Source organism: Lichenostomus cassidix, chromosome 7 (assembly GCF_008360975.1).
Source record: "Lichenostomus cassidix isolate B80296 chromosome 7, HeHo_3.0, whole genome shotgun sequence".
NCBI lineage: Eukaryota > Metazoa > Chordata > Aves > Passeriformes > Meliphagidae > Lichenostomus > Lichenostomus cassidix.
The window spans coordinates 29,208,608-29,234,212 of NC_139488.1; the positions used below are offsets into that span (position 1 = coordinate 29,208,608).

The 25,605-nt window shown below is 47.7% G+C and overlaps 1 protein-coding gene and 1 long non-coding RNA gene across 3 annotated transcripts; one reads left to right on the top strand and one right to left on the bottom strand.

The window, feature by feature from the left end:
- Window positions 1-8,068: 8,068 nt before the first annotated feature.
- On the top strand, window positions 8,069-11,713 carry C1QL2 (complement C1q like 2). Of its 2 annotated transcripts, none has more exons than XM_085067046.1 (3): window positions 8,069-8,897; window positions 9,713-10,472; window positions 10,922-11,713. In XM_085067046.1, the coding sequence occupies exons 1-3, from the start codon at window positions 8,812-8,814 to the stop codon at window positions 11,099-11,101; spliced, it is 1,026 nt and encodes a 341-aa protein (XP_084923172.1). In that variant the 5' UTR covers window positions 8,069-8,811; the 3' UTR covers window positions 11,102-11,713. The 2 variants fall into 2 exon arrangements, with proteins under 2 accessions (XP_084923172.1, XP_084923173.1); XM_085067047.1 differs by lacking the exon at window positions 8,069-8,897 and adding an exon at window positions 9,340-9,411.
- Window positions 11,714-24,023: 12,310 nt separating this feature from the next.
- LOC146434880 (uncharacterized) lies at window positions 24,024-25,240 on the bottom strand. The gene is made up of 3 exons (XR_014853297.1): window positions 25,085-25,240; window positions 24,248-24,384; window positions 24,024-24,149 (listed from the first exon to the last, which is right to left on the bottom strand). It is a non-coding gene; the product is annotated as an uncharacterized LOC146434880 (long non-coding RNA).
- Between the last annotated feature and the right edge of the window lie 365 nt (window positions 25,241-25,605).

Consider the following 25,605-nt stretch of genomic DNA (forward strand, 5'->3'; position numbering starts at 1 on the left):
GAAGAAATGTGGAATGGACTGAGCACATGGAGTGTGGACTGACCAGGGAAGCAAGGTGACAACTGTCAGGGGTATGAAAGGCTGTCACAGAAAGGGAGGGAATCACTTGCTTTCTCTGTCCATGGTGGATAAGACAAGGAACTAGAGGCTTAAACTGCAGCAGAGAAATTAAGGTCAGATCACCCCACAAAAAAACCACAAAACACAAAAAAACAAAACCAACAACAACAAACACCCAACACAAACCCCCCCACCACCACCAACCCAAAAAACAACAAACACAAACACAAAAACACAAAAAAAAAAAACCACCAAACCACCACACAATCCCTATGAAAATGTTTTTGTGTATGGTAGAGATTGTGAAGCATTGCAACAGATTTCTTGGGGAGGTTAAAATGTTTCTATCCCTGGAGAGATTACCATGTGTTAAACACTGATCACACCAAAAGGCAGAGAAAGTGGTCAAGTACCCACTTTCAAGAGACGCCATTGACCTTCTGCTACTGTGAACTACAAGAAGTTGACCTTGCAATCAAGGCAGTGCCAAAAAAAACCAATTCAGGTTTAGATCCCAGGTGTGGCAGATTTCTGTTTTGAACCTGCACAGAGAGACAGTAGTGTCTCAGAAGGCACCTGAACCTAGGAGTCTGCTTTCAAGATGGCTTGTTTCTATATGCTAGGAATTCTTGGATTTTCAGAGAAATTAGTGTCTGTTGTCACTGTTTGAGGTCACCATTGAGGACCCATTCTCTGAACAGTATTTTGGGTGCCACATGGAATCAGATCCATAATAGCAAACTTTGTATTGATGAAAATATTTGCCAGACGTGTGTGTGATGTCACCTTTTCCATGTAGCAGGAACTAAACCAGCTGGATTTAACATTTTCTCCATCTACAGCTTTGTCTACAGAGCACAGTCACAAGAGCCAGTGTGCCTCAGACCTACCACACAGGGTGGACACTTCTGGCTCTCAGAAGTCCATTAACTCACACCAGGCACTTCTTCCACACCACATGAGGCATGGAGAAGGCCTTGCAACCCTGCTGCCCTAGGAGGAAGGCGACAAGCCGTTCCTTCTGTCATTGCCTCTCCTTCTCCTGTGTCCCTGTGGTCTGCAGTTGGCCCTGCTCGCTTAGGAAGGGATGGCTGGAGGTGAGCACTTCAGGAGGGCTCTCCTCCTCCTTCCACCTGTTTTTCATTCCTTGACTCACTGGCTTTAAGCCGTAAGCAGTGACGTGACAGCTGAGTCACGGACACACCACCTGGATGCTGTCAGCATCAATCTCTCTTATAAGGATCATAGAAGAACAAATAGAGAAGACTGTTAGGGCTTCTCATTCGTCTTCCTGCCAGCAGGGCACTGAGCCCTGCAGTGCAGGCTCTGGCTTTGCCCAACCTTGCTCTCCAAATCCCAAGCAATGGGATTCCACTGCCCTTCCCCAGGAACCATTCTGCGATTCAATAAACATCATTACCAAGGAGAGCACTGCTTTTCCGTGATTATTATTTACCCTAAGCTTTCCTAATGTGAGCAAATAGCTTCTTACTAATAGCCACACTAGAGGGTTTTCTTTTCTTGTGAAGAAATTCAGTAAAGTTGCAAAATCGGAGATGAAATGTTTTATTTGTGTTCTGTTTAACAGTTTTAAGAATGTCCCTGCTGCATGCATTGTTGTACACAGTGGATGACAAAACCCAGAGATGCAGCCCTATGCCCTGAAGAGCTTACACTTTTCATTTAAGCAAGATACAGTGACTGAGAATGACAAGTAACGAGAAGGCAGGACAAGAGTCATACGAGAAAGGTCAGGATGTTTCTAAATAAAACCTATTGTCATGCTTTTAATTTGGGTTTATATTGAAGACATCATACATGGCTACATATTTTTGGGACAATTTCACCATCTTTTAATCAACATTTTTAGTCTTACCAAGTCATCTTGCCTACTTTGGTTTGGTGCTTATTTAAAGCTTCATTTTTATAGAAATTCATGGTTTTGTCTCGCAGTTACTCTTTCAGTTCAACAAGGCTTTTGCAAAAAGCGCTGTGACAGTTAGTCTGGTTATTAATTCCCTGAGTGTCCCAGAGGTACAGGAGCTTTTCTGTCTGATCCATGCCACTGGAATTCTTCTCCCTGACCTTTGTCTCCAGGCTCTGGGTCTCCTCTCTGCAACACCCCAAGCTGCCCTTACTCCAGAGGTGGCAGTCAAACCTCTCCGTGTGGGGCTGTTTGCCTGAGAGTAACAAAGCACCTTCTCTCTGCAGCTGAGCAGCAGTGACTCCTCTCCTGGGCACCAGCAAACCAGAGCAGAGCATCACAGAGCCAAACCATCTGCCCCTCCTCCTCCATATGCCTTCCCCTGCTTTTACACCCTGCTCGCTGTGTGTTTCCTACACCTGACGGAGGTGTAAAGCCAACTCCTCACATCCTTACCTTTGGGTTTCCAAGCCACACATCTTCCTCTTCGTGCTACATGATTAGCAGAGGAGCACATTTAATTTTGGGGGATGCAGGGTAAAAGTCTATCATGGTAACTCAGTGTTATTCTGACAGATGTCCATTCAATGCCATCTGTCCCACCTGTGGCTTTGGCTATTATTTCTTACTAATTTTATTCTTGTCTTCGCCTTAAGGGGACAAATTCTTTCTGGTACCTGACTGCAGGTTTTGCAAACTCCCTTAGGGAAGCCCGAATGCATTTCAAAAGCATTTTTAATGTGTGTCTTTCATCCTGGTGAAACCAGCTGTCCATGCACATCAATTCCCTGCAGCAATTTTTCCTTTCATGGAATAAAAATATTCAGCCTCGTGGTTGGGTATGGAAATGAAAAAGACAAGGGGTCTGCATAAATGGACTGATTTTAGTACTCTGACTTTCCAGCCTCCCTCTTACCTCTTCTGAAGGAAGTAATGAACGCTTGAGAGCTGAGTCCTCCTAGGAATTTCAGGGAGCTTGGAAGGGAGATGGGTGATTTTCAGCTGGATAACCTGCCAGGGATTTGGTTTTATACACACACACTGCTGAGCAGCTTGGTCAAGTGCACAGCTTGTACTCAGAAGGCAATGGGAGGGAGGATCTCTTTCTTCTACTAGACCTCCCAACTCATGTTAACAAAAATACAGTTAACTTTTACTGCATTATTTGTATTTTGTATGGAAGGCCCTAAATCAATTTAAAAAGCAAATACTTGTTTATATAGATAGTGTGGAGTTATTCCAGCAGTCACACTGGAAAAGCACTAATTATCTAAGGAGACAAATTGAACAAGACAAATCCAGGGCCAACCTGTTTCTCCTCAAGCAGCTTGTAAAAACCTACTGAGAAGCAGAGAATTAAGAAATGAGAGTTGAACTTGCTGTGACCCAAATTCAGCTGGTTAAGGGCAAGCTTCATTTTAATTTACTGTTTCTAGGCAAGACAGAATTCAAAGCTGATGTTTGATAGGTGGTGATGCTCATATCCTGCCTTTCCTCCAGGCCAGTTTTGTTACTCTCTAAAACCTGCTTTACATCCAACTAAAGACCTGCTCTGGGAGCAGGGAGCTCCCAAACAGCCTGGAGCTCCTGTGATGTTTCCTCCACCACCTCAGCTGTCAGGGCCAGGTATCAGCTGCTGCTCCTGTACATTTCCTAATTGTTTCCTGGGCACAGGAGCAGCCACATATGCATGGACCAGGCATCTTCAGCACCAGCTTTAGTCATCGTCTGAGGCTGCTCTGTTCTCACAGAATTTGTCTAAGCTTTGATACATTAACTTCAGGGTGTGACCCTCCTGTGAGAGAAGGCAAGGGCAAAAGTCCCAGTGGGGCGAAAGTGGGAAGCAAAGTTCAGTTGCTCTGATTGATTTTTTCCAGAAAATACAGGCTGATTTCTTCTAAGTTTGGTCAACAGTACCTATTTTGGGAATATGAAGGCATTTGGCTCTCACTGATCCTCTCCACACCTTCTAGTATTTCTCCAAGGAGTGCCCTGAAGGCAGCTCTGGGGTTTGTGAACTGCTCTCTTGTAAACACTCAAAGGTATTTGTCCAACAGAGGGAGAGCAAGCAGGTTTTGTCTTCCCTGTACAGCAAGTGGATGTGGCAAAATGCAAATAGCAGCAGTTCACAGGGATCGATACATACAACAAAGCCCATCCAGCTGCAGTGTCTGTTAGGATGGTGAGCAAGCCTCTCCTTGTGCAGGATCTCTAATGGACACTCTGCCAGTATGGGGGGCTGATTCTGGTTGTTTGGACAGAAATTTATGTATTGCTACAGCTGCTCAAGTGCCTGTGGGCTGTTGCAACTCTGCCTTACAGGCAGTAAGACAGGAGCCAGCTCCTGTCATTGTTCTTTGTAATAAAATGCATTTGCTGCTGTGCACAACCCCATGCACCCACTGGGTCTATCAAATGAGAGTAAACTGAGCTTTGTGCTGTTAAGACAAGTCCTGATGGAAAACCCAGCACAGGTCAAAAAGCAGTGCACAATATTTGTGGGGAATGATTGCTGCTGATACAATGAGCCTAACCCTTTCTAAACTTTTCCCTCCATTAAGCAAAAATAATCAGTACCATTACATTTAATATTTTGTGAATGGAAATAATATTATATGCATTCTGAACATTAACAGATTCGAGTTTGCTTTCAGCAAGAAATGTGAACATTTTAATGTAAGGATTATATGTATTAAGTTTTACTAGCTGTTGAAGACACCAAGTTCCAGGTAGTTAATTTTGGCAATAAGAAATATCTTGTGATGTGATAGAGGCAATGAATGAAGCACTTCAGAGGATCAGAGGGTAATGTTATCCATAACTTCCATCAATCATGACAAAAGATAGCAAAACAAAGCTACTCACTGGGATGGCTGAGGGTACTGATCTAAGGGTACTGTGCCTTCACTCAAAGTAATCTTGATTTCAGCTTCTTAAAAGTATTTTACCACAGTGCAGGAAGTCTTAAAGACATGGATTGATGGAGATTAAGAGAAAATACCAGGGAACTATCAGCATAGACTTACTTTGATCTTGACAATTTTACTAAATAGGGTATCAGACCTGGTATGGCTCTTACATTTTCAAGTTAATGGTCAAATCCAAAAAGTAGCTAAAAGAAGGAATTAAAGAAGAATATAAACATCTAAATCCAGCACTGAAATAAAAAAGTTCTCTCAGCTCATGCCCAGTCCTAGAAGCACCTAACTCAGGAGGTACCAACCTTCAGTCTCCAAGAACCTCAAATGTAGAACAGTCAACTTCCACTTGTACCTTGAACCTCCTGTGCCTCCATCTCCTCAGTGAGTCTGAATCCTTCTGTATCCTGCCAGGGATGGTTACAGATGGTTCAGCTCATTGGACTTGAAGCAAACCACATGCTAAGGATGTGCAGTTGAGAAAGTTAAAAAAAAAAAAAGAAAAGAAAAAAAAAAGTAAACACTGAGAGAAAAGAAAGCAAGTGCAGAAGAGTCTTTAGTTCAGCAGTTGGGATTGGTCTTTCAGGAAGGGGAATTGTGTGTGTACCTTACAGTCCTGGCTGGAATTCACAAACAGCTCTTAAAGGAAGACTGGAACTCCAGATCAGGTAGGTGCTCTCACCACTAAACTAAAAATTATACTCACCTTTGATCTTCCTCTTATAGCTCAATGAATCTTTAATTCTTTTTATGCAAAGAAGAACAGATACAGCACAAGGGCATGCAGTGCTCTCCTCCCTGCTCTCCCCATCTCCCCTGGGTATCTTGAACCCTGGAAGACTTTTGAATCTCCCCAGGGAACACAGGCTGGTATTTCTCAGGCAGCAGACCAAGCTGAACCCTGACCTCCTCCTTGTCACCCTGCTGATAACCTCCCTGAGATATACAGATGGCCAGCTGCAGCCTGGAGGAGTGTCCTGTGTTTGCTCCAGATGGACAGGCTCTGCCCATGTCCTGAAAGGTGGCTCAGCCCCAGTGACAGGCATGGTTTGAAAGCTCAGCCCTGAGCCCCTTCAGTCATCAAATTGTTTTCTTTGTCTCTCTTGGAAGAGGGCATTTTACAGCAGAATAAATCCTTGAGAACAAGCTGAAGAAAATCTGACTCAGAACACCCAACACCTGGAAGTCTGAGACTACTCTCCTGGAATACTGGAAAGCGTTTTAAAAACCTGCTCCAAATCCGGTAAATGGTGGAACACTGGAACAAACCTCCAACATCCCAGCTTGGTGTCCTCACCACTGCCTTGTATGTATATCAGTGCATGCAATGGTTGTAAGAAGCCCAATCCAGCAGGTGCTGTGGAATGACTGTGGGAAATGGACCGGATGGAGCACAGTGTCTCTTGAAGGTTACTGGCAGCCCAGGGTGGGTGGGTGACTGTCTCTTGAAGCAGAAATTAAGGAAGGGAAATTTATGTGCCCCTGGAATTTTGGAGCTTCAATGCAAAGTGTCTGGGTTCTTGGCCTGTCCAAATTTGGGAACTGTCAAGTGCTTCCTTGAGCAGGCAATCAAGGGAATCACTGCTGCATCTTGGGGCACAAGATGCATTACATCAGTCAGGCAATAACTCCAGGTCTCCAGGAATATAGATCCTACTGGAATTATACATTAAAGTCACATTGTGTTTACCTTGAAGCAATCTGACGAGGGATTAACTAGGTGATCAGTCCATCTCACTGCATCACAGAGGAGTAATTAAATTATTCCCAAACCAAATTGCTAGAATTTGACAATTAATCTAACTGCTGATATCTCTGTAATCTTTTCTTCCTGCTTGTTCAAGTGCTCAACCCTTCTTATGAAGAACTGTGCCAATTTTGTCCTGCAGAAAGTTAGAATATATTTCTTCTTCTTCATCTGCCCTTGCGGATCTGTGGGAGCAACAGACCCCATCACATAAAATTATTCTGGCTTTGCAGAAGGGGCTGGTGAGCCTCTATTTGGAATATAGCTTTGGAATATACTGGTGACAGTACCAGTCACCTCATTGTAGAAGTAAGTTGCTGCAAATAGGAACATTGCAACAGAGTGCAAGTGATGCAAGAACTTAATTATTCAGGAAAGGGTTAGAAAAGCTACAGTGTGGCTGCTACCTTTGGAAAACAGAAGATTAAAAAGCCACTTTAGGGGTGTGCAGACCTCCGGGGGAATAGCAAGGATTCACATACACGGGGAAGAGCAGAGCTAGTGACAAAACAGAACAAAAGGGAAATTAACAGAAGCTTAAGTAGGGATGAGCAGCAGAGCAGTGCAATTTATTTGTGAATTTATTTGTGTTTAGTGTAGTTAATATATGGAAAATTATACTAAAGCTGGAATAGAAACAACTTCTAGAAATAATTTTACAAGGCTTTAGACACGTGTGGGGGCTTAAAATAACTCTGTGGGATGTGAAAAATGAGAGGGAGATGTTTTCACAAACTGTGGAGCCTGCTGCTAGACAAGGCCAGATACTGATAGGTGAAAGAAGCAATGGGAGGAACCACAAATTCCATAGGAATTCCATTAATTGATACGGACTATTACTTACCCAAGGCTGTGCTAAATCCCTGGACTTAGAGAAAAAGAACAGAGACACAGAGAAAAAAGGGGTGGGGTCTGTATTAGGTGATTTGGGATGTCTGTACCTCTCAAATACCTCAGCTAATGGGGAAAGAGAGAGGGAAATGTGGCTGGGAAATTAGGATAAAAAGAAGGCTGCATCCTTTAACAATTTGAGAGACCCCGTGGGAAATTGTCCCATGACCTCTCCCTTTATTCAAATAAAGTTACAGGACTCCTCTGTCTTCTTTTTGGACATAAACCTCTGGTGTTTGTGGATTATTTTTCCTGAATTATGAGATGCAACTCATAATTCAGAGGAGAGGGAAAGGACTTACGTCTTCCTCACAATCTCATCTCTTACAACATTTAGCTCCCTTGTGCTAAATAACAGACATAGTTACTTTAATGTGATTATCCATACAATTCTCAGGAAAAGGTTTTCATTTACAAGATTAATTTCCCTTCCATCTTAAAATCTACAGATGTGGGGGAAAATAATCAGGGACACTTGAAGGGGCAGGGCTGATCTCAGCAAACCCGAATATCTATAAGAAAAAATTCTGAATGCACGCAGAAATGTAACTGAGATGAGATCTGGTCCTGGAGTGCTGCACTCCAGACAGAAAAGCCTTGACGTCTCCTCCTTAAATTTCAAGGGGAGCTAACAAAAGAGCCCCAAGTCCTTTTAGGGTATTTCTACAGTTCTTGGTAGAAGCCTTTGCATCATTTGCATATGATGCCTCCAGGCCATCAGCTTCAGCAGGCGTTGGATCAGACCGGGCGGCTCGCTCCTTCGACCTGCAGCTCTGCCTGCTTTAAGACCAAACAGACTGCCTTCAGCTCTGGCGAGCCCGCTGGGAATTCACCCTTCTTACGCACCAAGGGAGCGAGGGACACCGGAATGTTGCCCTGAGGCAATCCGTGTAATCCCTGTATCTCTTTCCTTTCCTTCCAGGACGGGTGCTTAACCCGCCCGCTCGGAGACACGTGGGTAAGATCCCAACTTTCTCTCCAGGGGAGATCCCCGCAGGCAGTTTACGATGCCAGAGCTCCCGCTGTGCTACCGCCGTTTACTCGGAAAATCACAGGCAATTAATCACAGTATTCCCGGGGGAAAACCCACTTGATTTGGACCCGTCGTTACGCAGGGAAACGGCAGAACACAGTGCTGTAACCTAACCTGAACTCTGCTAAAGGCGTTTCTTCCTAGGGCTCCCCTTTCACTTGGCAAGCCCTGCCTGCCTCTGGGAAACCGGGACGGCTGTAGCGGACTGTGGTTACACTTGGATGTGTTGAGGAGCAAGATGCACCCGCGATGTTGTCCCGCTCGTCTTTGGGCCGCCGAGGCTGGACGCGGGGAGCCTGAGGAAGCCACGGGGAACACTCTGAGGTGACCTGCTGCCTGCGCGGGGCTCTCCCCGGCCCCCTCCTGCAGTGAACTGAGCGCGGCGGCGGCGGCAGGAGCTCACCCCGGCGGGACCGGGGCTCGGGGCTCCGGCAGGGCATCGCGCAGGGGCCGTCCCGCTGCGGGCAGAGAGGGGTGGAGGGACGGAGGGATGGAGAGATGCAGGGAGGAAGCAGTTTCGGGCGGCAGGTGACCGGGGCAATGCCATGCGTCCCCGACCGTCCCGGTTCCAGCGGGGCGCAGTTTGGGCGGCACCCGCAGGGATTCCGCTGGTGACAGTGGAACGGGCGCGGTCCCCCCCCGCAGCCGGAGTGCCCTGGGACGTGCGGGACGCCCCGCCGCCTCTCCCCTCCCCTCCGCCCGCCCCGCCCGGGGGGCTGCACCGCCAGCGGCGCTCGGCGCGGCGAGCGGGCGGGCGCTGGCAGACGGGCGCCCCGCGGACCGCAACGACGGCGGCGCCCCGGAGCCCCCCAGGCGGCTCCGCCCCGGCCCCCCGCAGGTGGGTCCGCCCTGCCCGCGCCCCCCACGTCGGGGCGGCGACGGGGGCGGGCGAGCCCGTCCTCCCACGCGGGGCCGAGGGGTAGAGCCGGGCGCCCGCTCGCCGCGGCGACGCCCCCCGCGCCCGCCCAGCCCCGCCGGGCGGACGGGGCGCCGCGTCCCCTCGGAGCGGAGCGGGGCGGCTCTCGGCGGCTGTCGGCATGGCGGGGCTCCCGGCCGGCCGGCGGGCGGGCTGAGGCGGGGGCCGGGCGGGGAGGCGCCGGCGGCGGGGTCTCACCGCCTCTTCTTGCCGTCCCCCGCAGGGAGCGGCCGGCCCCCCGCGCCACCATTGCCTCGCACGGCAAGGAGGACCTGCTCGCCGCCGCCGCCCGGCTCTGGCAGCGGAGGAGGCGGCTGCTGGCCGCCGCCGGGCTCGTCCTGGCCATGGCCGTCGCGCTGCTGGTCGCCGTGCCCCTGCTGCTGCTGCAAGCGCCCTCCGACACCGGCGCGCACTACGAGATGATGGGCACCTGCCGCATGATCTGCGACCCGTACAGCGGCGGGCGGCCGCCCGGCCCCGGCAGCACCGCCGCCGTGGAGGCCCTGCAGGACCTGGGCGCCAACCCCCCGCCGCCCTTCGTCCAGGGACCCAAGGGGGAGCCGGGCCGGCCGGGCAAGCCGGGCCCCCGCGGGCCGCCTGGGGAGCCGGGTCCGCCGGGTCCGCGGGGCCCGCCGGGGGAGCGGGGCGACGCGGGGAAGCCGGGGCTGCCCGGGCTGGCGCTGGCGGGCGCGGGCGGCGGCGGGAGCGGCGGCGGGGCGGCCGCGGGCGGCGAGGCGGCGGGCGGGCTGAGCGCCGCCTTCAGCGGGCCGCGCATCGCCTTCTACGTGGGGCTCAAGAGCCCCCACGAGGGCTATGAGGTCCTCAAGTTCGACGACGTGGTGACCAACCTGGGCAACCACTACGACCCGGCCAGCGGCAAGTTCACCTGCCAGGTGCGCGGCATCTACTTCTTCACCTACCACATCCTCATGCGCGGCGGCGACGGCACCAGCATGTGGGCCGACCTCTGCAAGAACGGCCAGGTGGGTTCCGCCGCTCCCCCGCGCCTCCTCCCCGCCCGGGGTCCCCCTTTCTTCCCCCTCCCACCGTCCCCGTGCCCCGGCACCGGCAGCAGCCGCTCCGGGGAGAAGCGGCGGGAGCATCCTTCGCGCCGTCGGGGCGAGGGTGCACCTCTAGAGCCGCGAGAAACTCCGAACTCCCGGCTTGCAAACTTTCCTGCCGGGTTGGGAAGAAGGAGAAGCGAGAGAGGGGCGGGAGGGAGGGCACGGGATAGTGGAGGGGTTAGGAAAGAGGGACCCGAGTGGTTGATGGAAGGGCTGAGGAAGAGGGGATCGGGCGAGTGATGGAGGGGCCGGAAAAAGGGGACTTGGAAGGCATATAGAGGGGCTGTGGAAGAGTGGCTCGGCGGGCTCATGGAGACGCTGGGGGAGAGGGGCTGGGGGGCTGATGTGCCCAGCGGCTGTGTTGGCAGGTGCGGGCCAGTGCCATCGCCCAAGACGCAGACCAGAACTACGACTATGCCAGCAACAGCGTGGTGCTGCACCTGGACTCCGGCGACGAAGTATATGTCAAGCTGGACGGAGGCAAAGCACACGGAGGCAACAACAATAAGTACAGCACTTTCTCTGGCTTTCTTTTATACCCTGATTAACACACAAAAAGTGACACGACCCAACTGGCCCCACCACTGATGCACATGGGGCTGTTTGGCATTTCCATACCCCGTCGTGCTGCTGTTCCTGCTGGTGTCCATGGTCTCTGCAGGTCACTTTAGCTTCATTATCAGTTCGTATGTTTTTATTTTCACCCTTGTGGAAACGAAATAGAAATGAAACAAAGTGATCCCCTTCCTTATTCTCCCCCATTTCTTCTGACCCCCTCCTCCCTTTGTCAGCCTGACTGTTTTGTGTGTCACATGAGGAACTTGGCAGCTTGAAACTCTCGAGTGGTTCTGGTGGGGTTTAAGAGAGCCCAGAGTTTGGACTATGTCACACATAGAATTTGAACAGGTCACATTTTTTCATCAATAAGTATTAATGATGATGATGAATTTCCAGATCAACTATTCACGAAATGGGACTGGACCATAACCTTTTTTCCTGTGCTGCTTTGTATGGGGTCAAGTGTAAACTTTTCTTTCTGTGCAATGCAATGCTCATGTGAATGATGGTGTCATTAACGTCAAACCTGTTTCTGTCTGCAAAAGAATTTGGTCATTGACCACGGTCACCAAAATATCACATTAAATTATGTTTTTAGACAATGCCTTCTTGCTTTTTGTCTCTTCCAGTGCTACAAAGGAGCGCTGTGGTGGTGCCACAGGAGGGTGGGAAGTAAAGGAGGGGGTCACTTCAATCCCTTAGGTTTGTAGCAATGTTTAAAGTTAGGATGGGGTACCTTGCTTAGGTCTTGATTATGGTTCAAGGGGGCTGGGAAAAAGTAGAGAGAGAGGAAAAAAGCTTCACCTTTACACAGTTTTGTGAAAAGAAGGCACATAGTCATCAAGAGGTGAAAGTGGGGGCGTGGAGCGAATCTCCTAAACAGATTTACTGGGTTAAAACCTGATCCAGAGGTTAGTGAGGTACAGGAAAAGGAGTTTAATCAGTGATTATGGAAAGCCATGTTTCTGTAACATGCTTGACAAACGTAAGAAGGCAGCAGGAGAGAGAGTTTGTCTAAACCCTTGCACTTGCAGTGTGTGTATGGGTTGGAAACCACACCTGACTGCAGGTGGGTCTGCACAGTGCCTGAGATGGGCTGGGTGAGAAAGCTCGCTCAAGACTGATGCAGTCAGACCATTTAGAAAGGTTTTCTCCTGATGGTCCTCTGTAAATCCCAACCACTCTTGGTCATCTTCAAAATGCACAAGTGTGTAAGTAGTGCATGTGGTTCTGAGCTTTTAGTGGACAAGGTGCATTTTTCATCATCACCCCAGTAGGTAACCTCCTCAGTTTTGGTAAATTGGGGCTGCTCTGCTGAAGCTAAAAGAGCTAAATTGATTTACAAAAGCACTTACTTTCATTTTACTCTCTTGCTATTTCATTTTTCCCTCCTGAAGGTCTTACTTCCCTTTCAGATCTCTGCCCTTTGCACTGTTAGTGCAGTTTCACAGATAAGAGAGAGAGGAGCTGGTCTGAAACAGCTCTGCCAAGGCTGGAGCTTTGCCCCTGCCCTGATGTTGCAGTCAGGAAGGGATCCACAGTCAGATGGACTTGTTCCAGCCCGGCTTTGGGGCAGCCCCATGATCAAGTTCTTACAGTCACTCCTGTCTCCTACCTAGTCCTCAGTGGGTATTGTCTTCTCGTTGGCTGGAAGAGGAGGGTCAAAGGGAGAAGGCAATTCCTCCACACCATCTGCAAACATTCCCCAGCTGAGGGAAGCAGAGTTCATAACCAGGCACACGTGTTAGACACTTATCAATCTCTTATGTCTTGTCGATTTGTACTATTTAGAATATGATTAAAACCAGTGTCTGAGACCATCCAAATGAAGTATAATTGCTATGGATCCTCAATTCCCACCGGATCCGTAATCCTTTTTGACTATTCCTCCCCCCTCCTTCAATGAAATGGAGCTTAGACACAAAGCCCTTGGTTTAAATTTCAAAAAATTAAAATTGACATGCAGCAGCATTAGCAGGAGCCAGGAGGAATTCTAAGGAGGTGCCTGGGCTCTGCTTTATCCTTTGCATTAAGAAGCAATTTGTACTTCTAACAAAGACCCAACTGTTCCCCCTTGGCAAAAGGGCAATGAAGATGCCTTGCAAGGGAATTGCTGTTCACAATACTTAAACAAATTTGAATCTTAGATTTTTAAATCTGTATTCCCTGGTGGAGCCTGCTCCTCTCAATTCAAATGCAGGGCTGGTGGTGTGTGCCTGCCAAGGTGTCAGTAGCTAAGCGGATGATGGATTGATGAGGCAATGGGAAGACACAGGCTCACAGTGGCAGTTTGCCCCGACAGTGATCTATGTATCTGCACATTATCAATGTCATGAGGAGGCTTGAACCACCCTCGCTAGATGTCTCATTTTCCACTTATCTCTTATGTACTAATTATCAGGCTGGATTATTCCCCAGGATAGAAACAAAAAAAAAATGCTCATTGCCACTCCACTGACAGTTTACACAATCGATAGAATGAACGTCTCCCTCAGCTGCTCACAGGCTTTTTTGTTTCCTCTCCTCATTGCAGGGTCTCCCGAGATTGCCTCTGTGGAGGGTTGATGGCTCTCACCCAGCATCTGTGGTGGCGGTGCTTGGACAGGCTTCTCTGTCCCAGTCATCTTGGTGCTAGCTCAGTGTGTGGGTTGTGGTTTTTTCTGAAGTAAGACAGGGAAAAGCAATTGGGAGATGAAAAACTTCAGCGCTCAGTGATGCAGTTATCCAGAAAAGCAGAGGCTGTGCTGTGGATGGGGACAGTAGTCCCTGTGCCGCTGCTGTAGGTGACAGCAGGGTCACACAGAGTCCAGCAAACAGCCTGAGGTGGCCTTCTAACTCCCTGGGCTTCAACTGCATCTTGCTGCCCTTGGGAATGCTCTGCGGGTTCTGCACATTTCGTGTCACAAAGAGAAGGGGCTGTTTGTAACAGGGATAACCTGGTCCCCCAGTTTGGACGGGAAGAGGAGAATTAATACATCCTCAAGGGACTGGCTTCAGCTTTCTCTGGTACTGGCTTTCACAAAGGACACTGCATCTCAAACAACCATTGGCCAGTGTCTGCTCTGGAGGTCTGACCCCTCAGAGGTAGTACTTTACTTGATGAGTTAAGAAAATGCTTTTTAGAACTGGGAGGTGATCAGGTGTGATGTGAGCAGGGAAAGCCCCCAGAAAGGGGTGGAAGATTGGAGTTTTAGACAAAAGGTGCTCTCTGTTTCTGTGCCCAGCTGTGTGCTTAAGTTAAAATTATAACACAAAAGTTAATAGTAAAAAAAAAGAAAAAAAAAAAAGACAGATGTTCATGCTGTCAAAGTAACTTAGATACTGCACCAGGAAATCCCTGATCTTTGTGCTACCAATGTGAAACCTTGACCCTTATCCTGTGTCTGGTCAGTTCTGGCTGTGGAAAGGATCCCTGGAAAAGAGGTGAGCGGGGAGATGTTAAAGCACATAAACACCATGAAAGGGGAGATGGGGATGCTGCTGAGAGCTCTGAGAGGGCTGCCAGCCACCCCTGCTCTGTGGCTGTTCCCTGGAGGAAGACGTTCAGGTTTCTCTTCTGTCCCTCAAGACAGTGGGTTTGTGGCTCAGCACTTGTTTTCTTCTATCTTGACCTTCATTGGTTTGAGAAACTCCTGGCAAGTCTCTGGGGAGGTGAGTGAGGAAATCCTGCTTTGTCTAGGGTGAAGAGGGTGAGCTGCTGGTGCTAAGTTTTTGCCAGCCAGGGTACAGAGTTGAGGAATCCATGCTGTGAGAGCAGGTGGTGTCTGGTGTCCTGTGCAAAGTCTGGTGCCTCTGAGTTTTCCAGGATCTCAGCTTGTAGATTTCCTTCTTGATGCTCATTCTCTTGTGGAGCAGTGCCTGGGTCAGTGGGGCTCACTGCAGCAAGAGCAGTCCTGTGTTGGGTTCTCCTTTTTCCCTTTTGCTGTTGGAAAAGCAAAGTGCTGCTTTTGTGCTTCGTGTCGTTACACATGTGCATTGAACCACGCTTTGGTCTTCTGCTTTTGAAACTCACTCTGGGCATTTTTCTTGGTGATTTAATGCTTGTTTATCTCTGCTTGGCTCCTCCAGTGGCTCACAGTGCCTGGACAGGTTTAATTTGTGAACTCTAGGGAGGATGGGTTTTGGTGGATGCTCATGTGTTCTTTTTCTGTTTATGCCACAGATGAATTATATTAAAGGGTCTGTGACAATAGAGGCAAAATGGCATATAAATCTATTTCAAATCTGTGTTAAACACTTTTTAAAATGTTTTTGTTGTTGTTTTTTGTCTTTTTTTTTTTGTTTTGTTGTTACATGCTTCTTTCCTTTTTTGTGATTGGACTGAACTCTGGGAAAAAAAATCCTGGTAAAATCTTGTGTCTTAGTATTGTCTCTGGGATAAAGGAGCCTGTCAGAATAAAATAAAGACTAACTGAATCTTTGCTGACTTTGAGACTGCAAGAAGTTCAGTCCTTTTTTACTGTGAATGCCTACATGATGCAGAAACTTGGAAGATTAATAACAGACAAGAGAGGTAAACTGTTACCATGTGCACACCCTGTCAGTTTTGGGTGAGAGCCTGCTCTCAGCTGCTTTCACTTTAATGGAAGAAAGAGGTTCAGCTTGTTTATAAACTGACATGAAAATGGGGGCCCATTTCTCTAGACCAAACCTGTGCCAGCTCAGAGGTGAATCCCTTGGTCACAGAGCAGGTGCCACAGCAGGAGAGGAGGAGATGCTTCACTATTTCTTGAACCCACTTGCCCTTGAATGAGCTTCATTTTTGAAGGCTGTGGGGGCATTGCAGCAGGGCCATTAAAGATTAAAGGGGCTGAGCTCCTGATTCCTCTCGATTTAAGGCCAGTTTGCTAATTGCCTCAATGGTAAGTTACAAAGAGGCCAGTAAAGGGCAAGGTTTGTTCCCTGGATCAGCCAGGGGGACAGAGGCATTTCCTCCTGGCTAGGTGAGAGGCTGGGGCTGGGATATGACTTGGTGTCCTAGGCTTGAACCTACACTGGAATTTCCCTACTTTCCCCCTGCATTTCAGGCTGAAGCCCTGAGGGCTGGTGCTTTCAGGTGACAACCTGAAGGGTGCCAAGCCCCTGTTGTGTCCTGGCCCCTGCCACAGAGTGCTCAGCAGGATCTCTCAAGGTTTTGAGGAGCGTAATTCAGAGGGAGCTGTGAGTGGTATTCCTGTTTCCTTGCAGAAAAAGCCACAAATGCCCACAAATTGTGCCCTTCCAATTTTAAAATAGCCTGAATTAACCATTCAGCTGTGTGGCACAGCTCTGTCTATATCCTAATAAATGGGAGTAGATTTTCTTCACAGGGGCTGACGGCATATCCCTCTCTCTGCGCATTTGCTCCCGTTTTGTGTTTTTTGGCAAGAACTAGGGTAGAAACAGAAAAGGCCTGCTTGATCTCTATGATCTGCTGCCCTATTAATGCAGGATTATTTCCTCCAGTGCTCTGTGAGCACGGTGACACAGAGAGCATGGCTTGCCTGCAGCCTTTGACTGTGCTCCTCCCAGCGAGGGCACATTCACATGATCCTGGCTCTTCGTTTTGCTTGCAGCTGCCAGATCATGTCTAGAAAAACAAACAAAAAAAGTATCCAGCCCCGGTCTTGAATGCAGCTGAAATGTTTTCTTGGTGACATTTCTCTTTGTCAACAAATTGCTTATCACTTAAGTGTTGTGATGTGATCCCCATCCCAAAGAGGAGAGATCTGCTGCTGAGAATGGGGGGGAGGAATGCCCAGGAGAATAACTTGTTTGAAGATGTGAGCACAGGCTTTATGAACAATGATTCTTTGTCGGATCTTAGCTTTAAGGTGCAATTTCGGTGGTATGATAATGCAGAAAACGTTTTAAGTCCTTGGGGAGGAAGCTGCGTTTCAGGTGGTGCCTTGCTCTTCCCTCATTATTGTAATGCTGTTCCTGAAGCTTCGTGTCAGTCAAGCTGTGCTGCAGCATGTGAATGCAGGGGGTGATGGAGATCAGATCCAGGTGGATCTCTCTGTTTTGTTTTGGTATACAGCTGAAATCTTGGCATTTGCTTCCCGTTCTTCTAGCACCTTATTTTTTCACAGAGCTGTGCTTCTTGGGAGCTGGGAGCCCAAGAGCCAAAGTCTGCTTCCAGGTATGCCTATCTAATTCTTTTCAAACTTAGTTTTTCTCACCCAGGGAGTCAGAATCAATCCTTAGGTACATTACATGCATCTTCCCTCGGATTGCCAGTGTGGCAACTGGTTAAATAGTGTTTGGGGATGTAAGATGATGAATCTCAGTTTTTGTATCCTGGAGGTGGAAATGGTTCAGGTCCGTTTTTTTGTCCCGCCCAGTAAGTTTCACTATGTAAATGCCTTTCAGAAAAAAACACCCTGAGAGGGCAGGACAGCTCCCTTTGCCGACAGCAGGCAACCTGCTCGGGAAAGAGAGGTGTCAGATATCTTTGAAGCTCAACTCGTCCAAGCCCCTGCTGAGTGCATCACTACAGCTGAGAGCTCGGATCGTAAACTTCAGCCTCCCTTCTCAAAAGGCAAAGCATCCTTGAGGAGCAACACTGCTGCTATTTATCAATTTGTGTGAGAATGAAGCCTGAATGCTATTAGAGCTGAAATACTAATTAAGCCAATAAATTCCTTTGTCTTTTTGGGTGTGTTTGCAATTAATATGCAAAATCCCATTGATTCCAGCAACTCCATAATTCACGATGCAGTGTTATTACATATTGACGGCGTACCCTGTGAAGGCTCGAAAAGACACTGCTGTGCATAGTAAGAATCCTGCTGTGATCCCGGGTAAAATGTTACAGGCTGGGTGAGTCACGGTGCTCCTCCAGGTTCTACCAAAAGCTTGGCTGTCGGTGGTGGGGGGCAGGAAAACCACACAGAAATGTGTCTCTGCTGAGCATACGCTGTGCCTCAAGGGCTACTTGCACTTTATATTGCTTTCAGAATTACAGTGGGAAAGAAAAAGGAAAGATGTTCCAGCTGATCCTAAAAAAAAAAGCTCAAACTGATGCAAACAGAAACAGATTGTAAAGGAATTATGTATTTGGATCAAAGCAAGGCAATTCTTTAAAGCAGTCTTAGCTGTAATTTGCATCTGATGGGGCAATCTAAATAATCTTTCCTCAAGGTTTGTTCAAAGCCATGAGAAGGGAGACAGGACAGGAAGGCTTCTGAGAGATGGAACACTTTCTCTCTTCCAGGGGAACATTGTTTTGGCATCCTAGGACAGAACAAGAGTCCTTGACTGCTGAACCCTGCCGTGAATCTCTGCCTAAAACTGCCTTTTGCAGCATCAGAATATGTTCTGCCCAAATATTTTTCAGCATCCTTCCCTAAAGCAGCAAAATCAGGAGGACATTGTAAGGAATGATTGGCTCTAAGTATTTAATTGAAAGTGCTGCCTATATAAGATTTTGTTGCTGTTTTTTCCTGCCTTTGGACTCCTTTGCCTCCCCAGGTCTGTGGCAGCTCTGTTCTCAAGGTGGAAGGGCTCAAGAAAAGGCGTGTGGCTGACAGAGTAGATTTCTTTATGGGATTGGTCTGATCCCCATTGAAGCAGGTGGGCAGGTGCTCAGTGGCTTTGGTGAAGCAGGGACAAGGTTAGGTTTAATCTTGGGCTGGGGTTTCGTGGTGGTGATCTTTTTTGGTTGCTGTTCTCAGTTCTCAGGAAGTGATTCGATTTGGTCTTGGCATAATCAATAAACCTCTGTATTGATACATACAGTCTTTGAAGCCTCTGGAGCAGAGCATGGCATGGATGTGCTTTCAGTTCAGAACAGCACAAATCAATTACATAGTTGTTGAATTAATTTGTGGTTGGTGTTTTCTGATAACTGCAATTCCGATTTCCTCTTCCTGTTCCCACTACCATTCTTCCACAGGAAAATAAAAACCAAACAAACAACAAACCAGTGAGGCAAGCAAGGTAAAACTGAAGCAATTGTAGATGCATTTGATCCCCATGTATGCAGAGGCTGTATGACAGCTTTAGAGAATGGAAGATGAACAATATACAAGACGCTATCTCTGATTTCAAAGATAGTATGTTTGATTTCAGGCACAATGATAAAGCAGAATTCTTGATAGCTTGTCCAAGCTGATTTTCTTCAGACTTAGTGCACTAACTACCTACCTAACCACAAGCTGTCCTTTTGCTGTTTCTTTTCTATTAGTGGACTAATAGGACTGCCAAGCTTTACTTTCTAGATGGGTCTTAAATGGGAAGCAGTTTGTTTCATGGAAGAAAGATGCTTGGGGAATCAATTTATGCCAGCTTGTAGCCACCGGAAACCTCTGTACTTCAGCAGACTTTAAATTGAAAAATGGAGCTTGCTCTTCATACTAGATTTCTCAAACTACTTACTGCAAGCAACAGGAAAGCAAACTTGTCAGGTGGGCAGGGCTTTTTGAGGAATCTGTATGTGTTTATCACTTGGTTCACTCCTGGAAATCTCTGAGTGAAATAAGAGAGCCTGAATTTCTTAAGAGGTCAAACGAGGTGAATATAACAGTCCCCTCTGGCCTAAAAAATCCATGAATTGTGCTGTCAAATGGAAGTATGGACAATGGCAGAGTTGACTTTTAAAAAATTTGTTGTAGCTCTTACAAACTGGTGGTGGGGGGAATGAAGTTAGAGGAATAAGATTATTTTGGGGTAGGATTGAGCAATCATCTCTGCAAAATGAGGTCAATTTCTGTCCTCAGACCTTTCTACAAGGCAAATTTTCTAGGGGCAGAGTGATATCCCATGTGTTTCCCTGTGGGCTTCTCTGTGGGCAGCAATTCCATAGGCAGGCATCTGACTTGGCATCAGGTAATGCAGAGAAAACCATGGATTTAACAGATGTGAATCTGTCTTCTTCCTTTCTCCCTTTTATTCCTCATAAATTAGAAAATTATCTGCTGTTGTAACAAATTACATTCAAAGCAGCTCTGGAAATATTATAAATATTGATCATATGATTGGGATGAATACAGTGATTTGAAAACCTGCTGGATATTGTACCAGAGAGACCAGTTATGGATGATACATTGCCAGGAGGAACAGTGTTGTGTGGGACAGTGCCAAAGTGTGTCCTGGGCTCTGCTCTGCTCAGTGCCATTGTTAGTGCTGGGGCTCGTTAAGGAGAAGACCTGTCTGTTAAATCTGCAGATTGCATAAAGGCAGAGAAGAGGATTGAACTCGAAGTGGCTTTGACAAAACAGAGGAAAGAGATGTAAAAATACCAGGAGAAAATTGAAGAGGTGCAAGTTGCCTCTACCTGGAGGCAGTCCATGGCATGGTCATGTGCTGGAAAGTCGGAAGGGATGGTCCTTAAAGACAAGAGAGGAAGGGAAATGAATTATTGAGATGATTTTGGATGGGAAAGAGTGTGAGCCTTGAGATGTAGTAGCAAGGTCAAACAGAAAGGGAAGTTTTTGGATGGTGAGGCATGGGAGCAGGTTGCCTGGGAAGGCTGTGGGTCTCTGGCATGGAAGGACTCTAAGAGTGCACCAGACATCCATCAGATTTGGCTGGAGCATAGCTGTGTTGGGCTGGGGAGCTGAGCCAGATGACTCCTCAGACCATATGCACTATTGATTTTCCATCACCCTTCCTTTCTCTGTGGATCTGCAGAGATATATACACCCATCTGCCTGCCTGTAATAGAGCCCTCGAGAAATGAAGTTTGGTGTGTTTGTGTGCCCCCAGCAACGCTCTCTGCACACCAGAGTGACTACATCTCTGTTAGATCCATTTTGGAAGGGCAGGTGGAAGTACATGGGTGATGGCATGTGGGCAAGGTGATGCTGGTGGAAGGACTCTTGCAGGGAGTGAGTCCCTGGAGCTAAGCCCTGTTGTCAGAGCTCAGATTGCCTCAGCTCATGGGGTCCAGGATCCCCCCAAGTCCTCCTGAATGACCGTGCAAAGGTGTTGTCACCACACTGGATGCTCTTTTGGCTTAGCTTCTACACATCTCTCTGAGCATTCTGTTTTTGCATCTGTCTGAGCACGTTTTTTTGCATCTAGGGTAAGAAGATGGAAACATGGAGCTGCTGATCAACAGGCATCTGACACTTAGGTCCCTTTGAATTTCATGAATAAGAGAAACTTAATTACCTCTGAGCTCCAGGAGTGCTGTGTGTCTGTACCTGATGCACCAGCACACAGCGCTGTTTTTTCACCATAGTGCCCCCCACAAAATGAGGATGGCTCAGAACTTTTTATTTTATTTTTCGTCTGCATAATATGCAGATTATCTGTTAAAGAGCAACCAGCTGAACCTCAAGTATTTTCCTATGTAACTCTCCATTGGTAGCTGTGTGTGAGTCATGCAGAGATTGTCAAAGTTCTCTATCCCTGTATCCCTGCCACTTAACTTGCCTGTTCCTTAGCCCTTTTGCTCAGCATCTCTAGTTTTGTGGGGGCTGTCTGTGGTCTCCAAGTTCTGATACATTTCCAGGTGTGTCAGTTCAACATGTGGAAAATACAGTGCTCATTGAAAGCTTTGAAATGTAAAAGGAAAGGGGACAACATGGCACAGTCTGGGTATCCTGCTTGTGGATTTTTTTGTTTTTCCCTCCTATCAGCTCAGATCATCAAGCAGAAAAACGATAATATTTTTTCCAAAAAAACATTCACACTTGAGTTTGCTTTGACTTCATTCACAAGGGTCTGACTAGCCTTGTGTCCATCCTGGGCCAGAGTTTCTATATTTAAGCCTCTGCAGGACAGGGTTTACAGTGGCAGTGCTGACTCACACTTCATTGAGAGTCACAAACAGTGACTCCTGCGATGCATCAGCTGCTGCCAAGCCCCTCACAGCCGAGCTGGGCAGATCCCAGTGCCTCACAGGGCTGAGCCCACGGCAGGAGGATGTAGTGCCATCAGCCACTGCTGCCTTGGCATTCAGCTGAGCCGGCATCACTGGCTCTGCACGGTGGGGCAGCAGTGGGACGTGTGACAGGGACTGAGATGAGATCATTGGGAAGTGAAATCAGATTCGATTGCATTAGAAATTCATGTCAGAGAAAGCCAGCGGAGGTGCTGCTGAACTATACATACATCTGCCTAATATATTTATTACATATCCCTCCCAGATTGATTCTGGGCTTAAATTAAAAAAAAAAAAAAAGAAGTTTATTTTTCCTCTTCTTTGTTACTCATCTGGTAGTTTTGTAATATTTGGCTCTTCCTTGCTGTTTGATTGGATTTGCGAACTTCCCAGTTGTGTCAATAAAGTGATCAACAGAGAGATGGAGTTAGACCTGGCATAGGGAAATAGTGTGGTTTTCCACACTATTTTCCTGCTTCTGCACACCTCAGGTCTGGTGTCCCTTGCAGTCACCACCAGCAGGCTGGACTGACATATGGGAAGCTCATCTGTGCAGCCCAGTAGCAACACTGATTAAAATCCAGCATTAGCAGCCTAGTTTGGAGGATAACTCAAGGCTGATAGACTCACACTATGCCAGCAGAGTACAGGTGTAAAGGCAGTCTTCAGCCATGCCTGCTTTTTCTGCCCAATGGAGGGTTCTTCCTCTAGCCTCTCCTGAAAGCCTCTCTCTGGAGTGTTGTCCTGCCTTGCTCCTGACTCACAGGGATTGCATTTATTTTGGTGATACCAAAGTGCAGGGCTGTAGAGCTATTTGTAACTCATTGAGTTATCTGGGCTTTATTCAAAGGCTGCTGGAACACAATCCTAAGTAACGTTTTTTCGGGGACCCTGCTTTAGCAGAGAGGTTGGACTAGATAACCTTCAGTGGTCCCTTCCAGCCTTAACTTTTCCGTGATTCTGTGACTTTCCACCTCTATAACTGAAATAGACCATGACCCGTATGTGTCTCTAGGAAGACAGATCACCCTTCTTTGGCTGGATTAGTCATCTCACCTCCTCCAGCACACACTTTGTCCTCTGTGCTCTGGTGTTTGTGAAAATATGGCTGGAGCAGGGGTGACCAGCTTGCTGCCATCACCCTGACCACAAGCATTTCCAAAGCTCCTTGGTCTCAGCTTGCTGGGACCTGGCTTGGACCTTCTGAACCTGATGTGGTGACTTTGTATTTTCCTCCAAGCGTTCATCTGCTTCCCAAACCGTGTGCAAGGTTGGTGTCCACACCACTGTCCTGCAGTGATGGCTGATCTCTGCTGTGCACAGCAATTCCTCTTCTTCTCTCTCTGGGCTGCCATCCCATCACTTCCTCAGCTGCATTCCTCCTTCAGTCTGGTGGGACATGGCTGTTACCTCTGGGCTTTCCCAGCTTTTTCATGCTCTCCCCTTCCAGCTCCCATGAAGAAAAGAGATCTCTGAGCATGGACCCAGAGAGCAGTACAGGTCACTTTGCCCTATGTTTGGGGCTCCCTGTGCTGCAGTCCATGCTTTGGCAGCCAAGCCCTGCCTTTACAAGTACTACAGTGCCTGTGAAAAATGCATGTCTGGAACAGAGAAGTGAGAGTGTCTTCAGCTTCAAATAACCACACTGCAAATTTGCATTTTTTGTGCCGTCTGTGCCATCTGGGAGCAGCCACAGGGGTGGGATTTCCATGGGACAGTTTTATTTTAGCCTGTGCAGGCAGTGGGAGTCCATGTAGCCAGAGGGTGAAGAAGTGAGGCTGTGTTTCAAACAGAGAGGGTGAAACCTTGGCAGAACTCCCACCTTCTTCAAAAGGGGTCTGTGTGGTCTGCTGATTAAAATTATTTTAATGCAAATCAACATTAGCCTGCTCCACATTGCATGGTGCAAGGAGGAATGAAAAAGAGAATAGTTCAACGTGGTTCTTTTAGCCTTCTGATTCTCAAATTTGTGTGCAGAATAAGGATACTTCTGCTAATAACAATCCTCAGGGGAAAACCTTTTAAAACTATTCCTGGTAGGTTTTTAGCCAACTGAACTAAACCAGAAAAGCACCACCCCTATATTCAGTACTTACACTTCATGAAGGGTATCTCTCAGGTGTAATTTCATCCTAGATCTCACCCCAAAATTAGATAGATAACAAACACGTCAAGATTGAGGCAAACGAGCGTGATCTGGAGAGATTAGGGCCATGAGGGTCTGTGACCTGCAAAAAATCAGAGTGCAAAACAAATAAAGCTCTGTGTGTAAGGAGCACTGAAGAGCATGTATGGGGATGGGGAAGAAGAGTGCATCAAGCATTACCTGCTGATGCAGACACCCACCAACCTTGCTCGTGTACTGATTTATGCACACACTGACTTGGCTCTATGGTTTTGCTCCCAGCTGCTGTTTCAGAAGAAATCTTCATGCTGCCTCTCCCAAAGCTTAGTGGGCAAAATCTTGGGGAGGGATGATGCATGGTCAGTGTGAGAGCAAAGAGTGTTATATTGTCTTCTGCTTCTCGTACTACCTACACCTGAATGTTAATTTTTGCTTTCTCTTCAAGGGAAGCTGCTAAATGCTAATTACCTCTCCACCACCAGAGAGGCTGATAAGGTGATGGTAAAAATATATACAGAATAAATGATGCTAGGCATTGCATTATTCTAGAGAGAGGAGGGAAGGCAGAGGGCACTGTAAATATCCTTTATGTACATCCCTATGTAATCCCAGTGGTGTAGTGCAGGAGAGGGCACAGAGCCTTGGGGCTCACCCAGGCACTTATATAAAATAAGATGCAGCAGCAGCAGTGTGTGCTAGAGCTAAGCCATAATTAAACACCCCCAGGTAGTTTAAATGAGACATGCACATTTAGAAGATAGTTTTTAGTGGATCATGTCATCATCTGACTAGCAGAGAAAACAAACAGCTGTGGCATGTACTTTCCAGCACTGTTATTTGCACGATGAGCATGGAGGGTGTGTTGGCAGTGGGTCCAGAAGTGTGTTGTGCTTGTGCAAGGATGTCAGAGGGTTTCGAGGTGATGCTTTCTGCTTGCCTTCCCTGTCCTGGCAGGTGTAACTCAACCCTGGCTCTCCCTCCATCAGAGCAGGGTGACAGAGGGCAGCTGGGGCTGTTGTGTGCAGCACCTTCACTCACCAGCCAGGTTCCTCTGCTGACAAGGGCTGGCACTTGGCAAAGAGCAGCCAGACAAAGCCTGAAACGTGAGGCTGCTCTCACTGTCATGGTGAGGATGCTGGAGCTGATGGTTGAGGTGCAACAGCCTGATGGAGGTCAGGAATTGGCCCAGTGATTCTGAGCAACTGAACTAGGGTGGTCTAGAAAGCAGCTATCCCATCAACTGGAGTTTCTCCCCTCATGGGTGGGGCTATTGAGTTGAGAAGGAAGGTGATTTCCTCAAGGCCTGAGCCACTGGAGACAGCTATTGAATTGTTGCAGCTGTGACAGGATTTGCCCATGGTTACCAACCACCAGGTGTGAAGAGGAGACTTCCAGCTGAAGGGGGAGCTGTCCAACTGCCCAGCCTGTCAAAGCTCTTAAATTGCTCTAGCTTAAATATGGGGAACTCCTTGAGCATTTCCAAGGAGAGTATCTAATGAGAATGTGCATAAGGCTCTGGAATTCAATTTCAAGCCAAAAACGAAGAAAGAAAAGTTTGC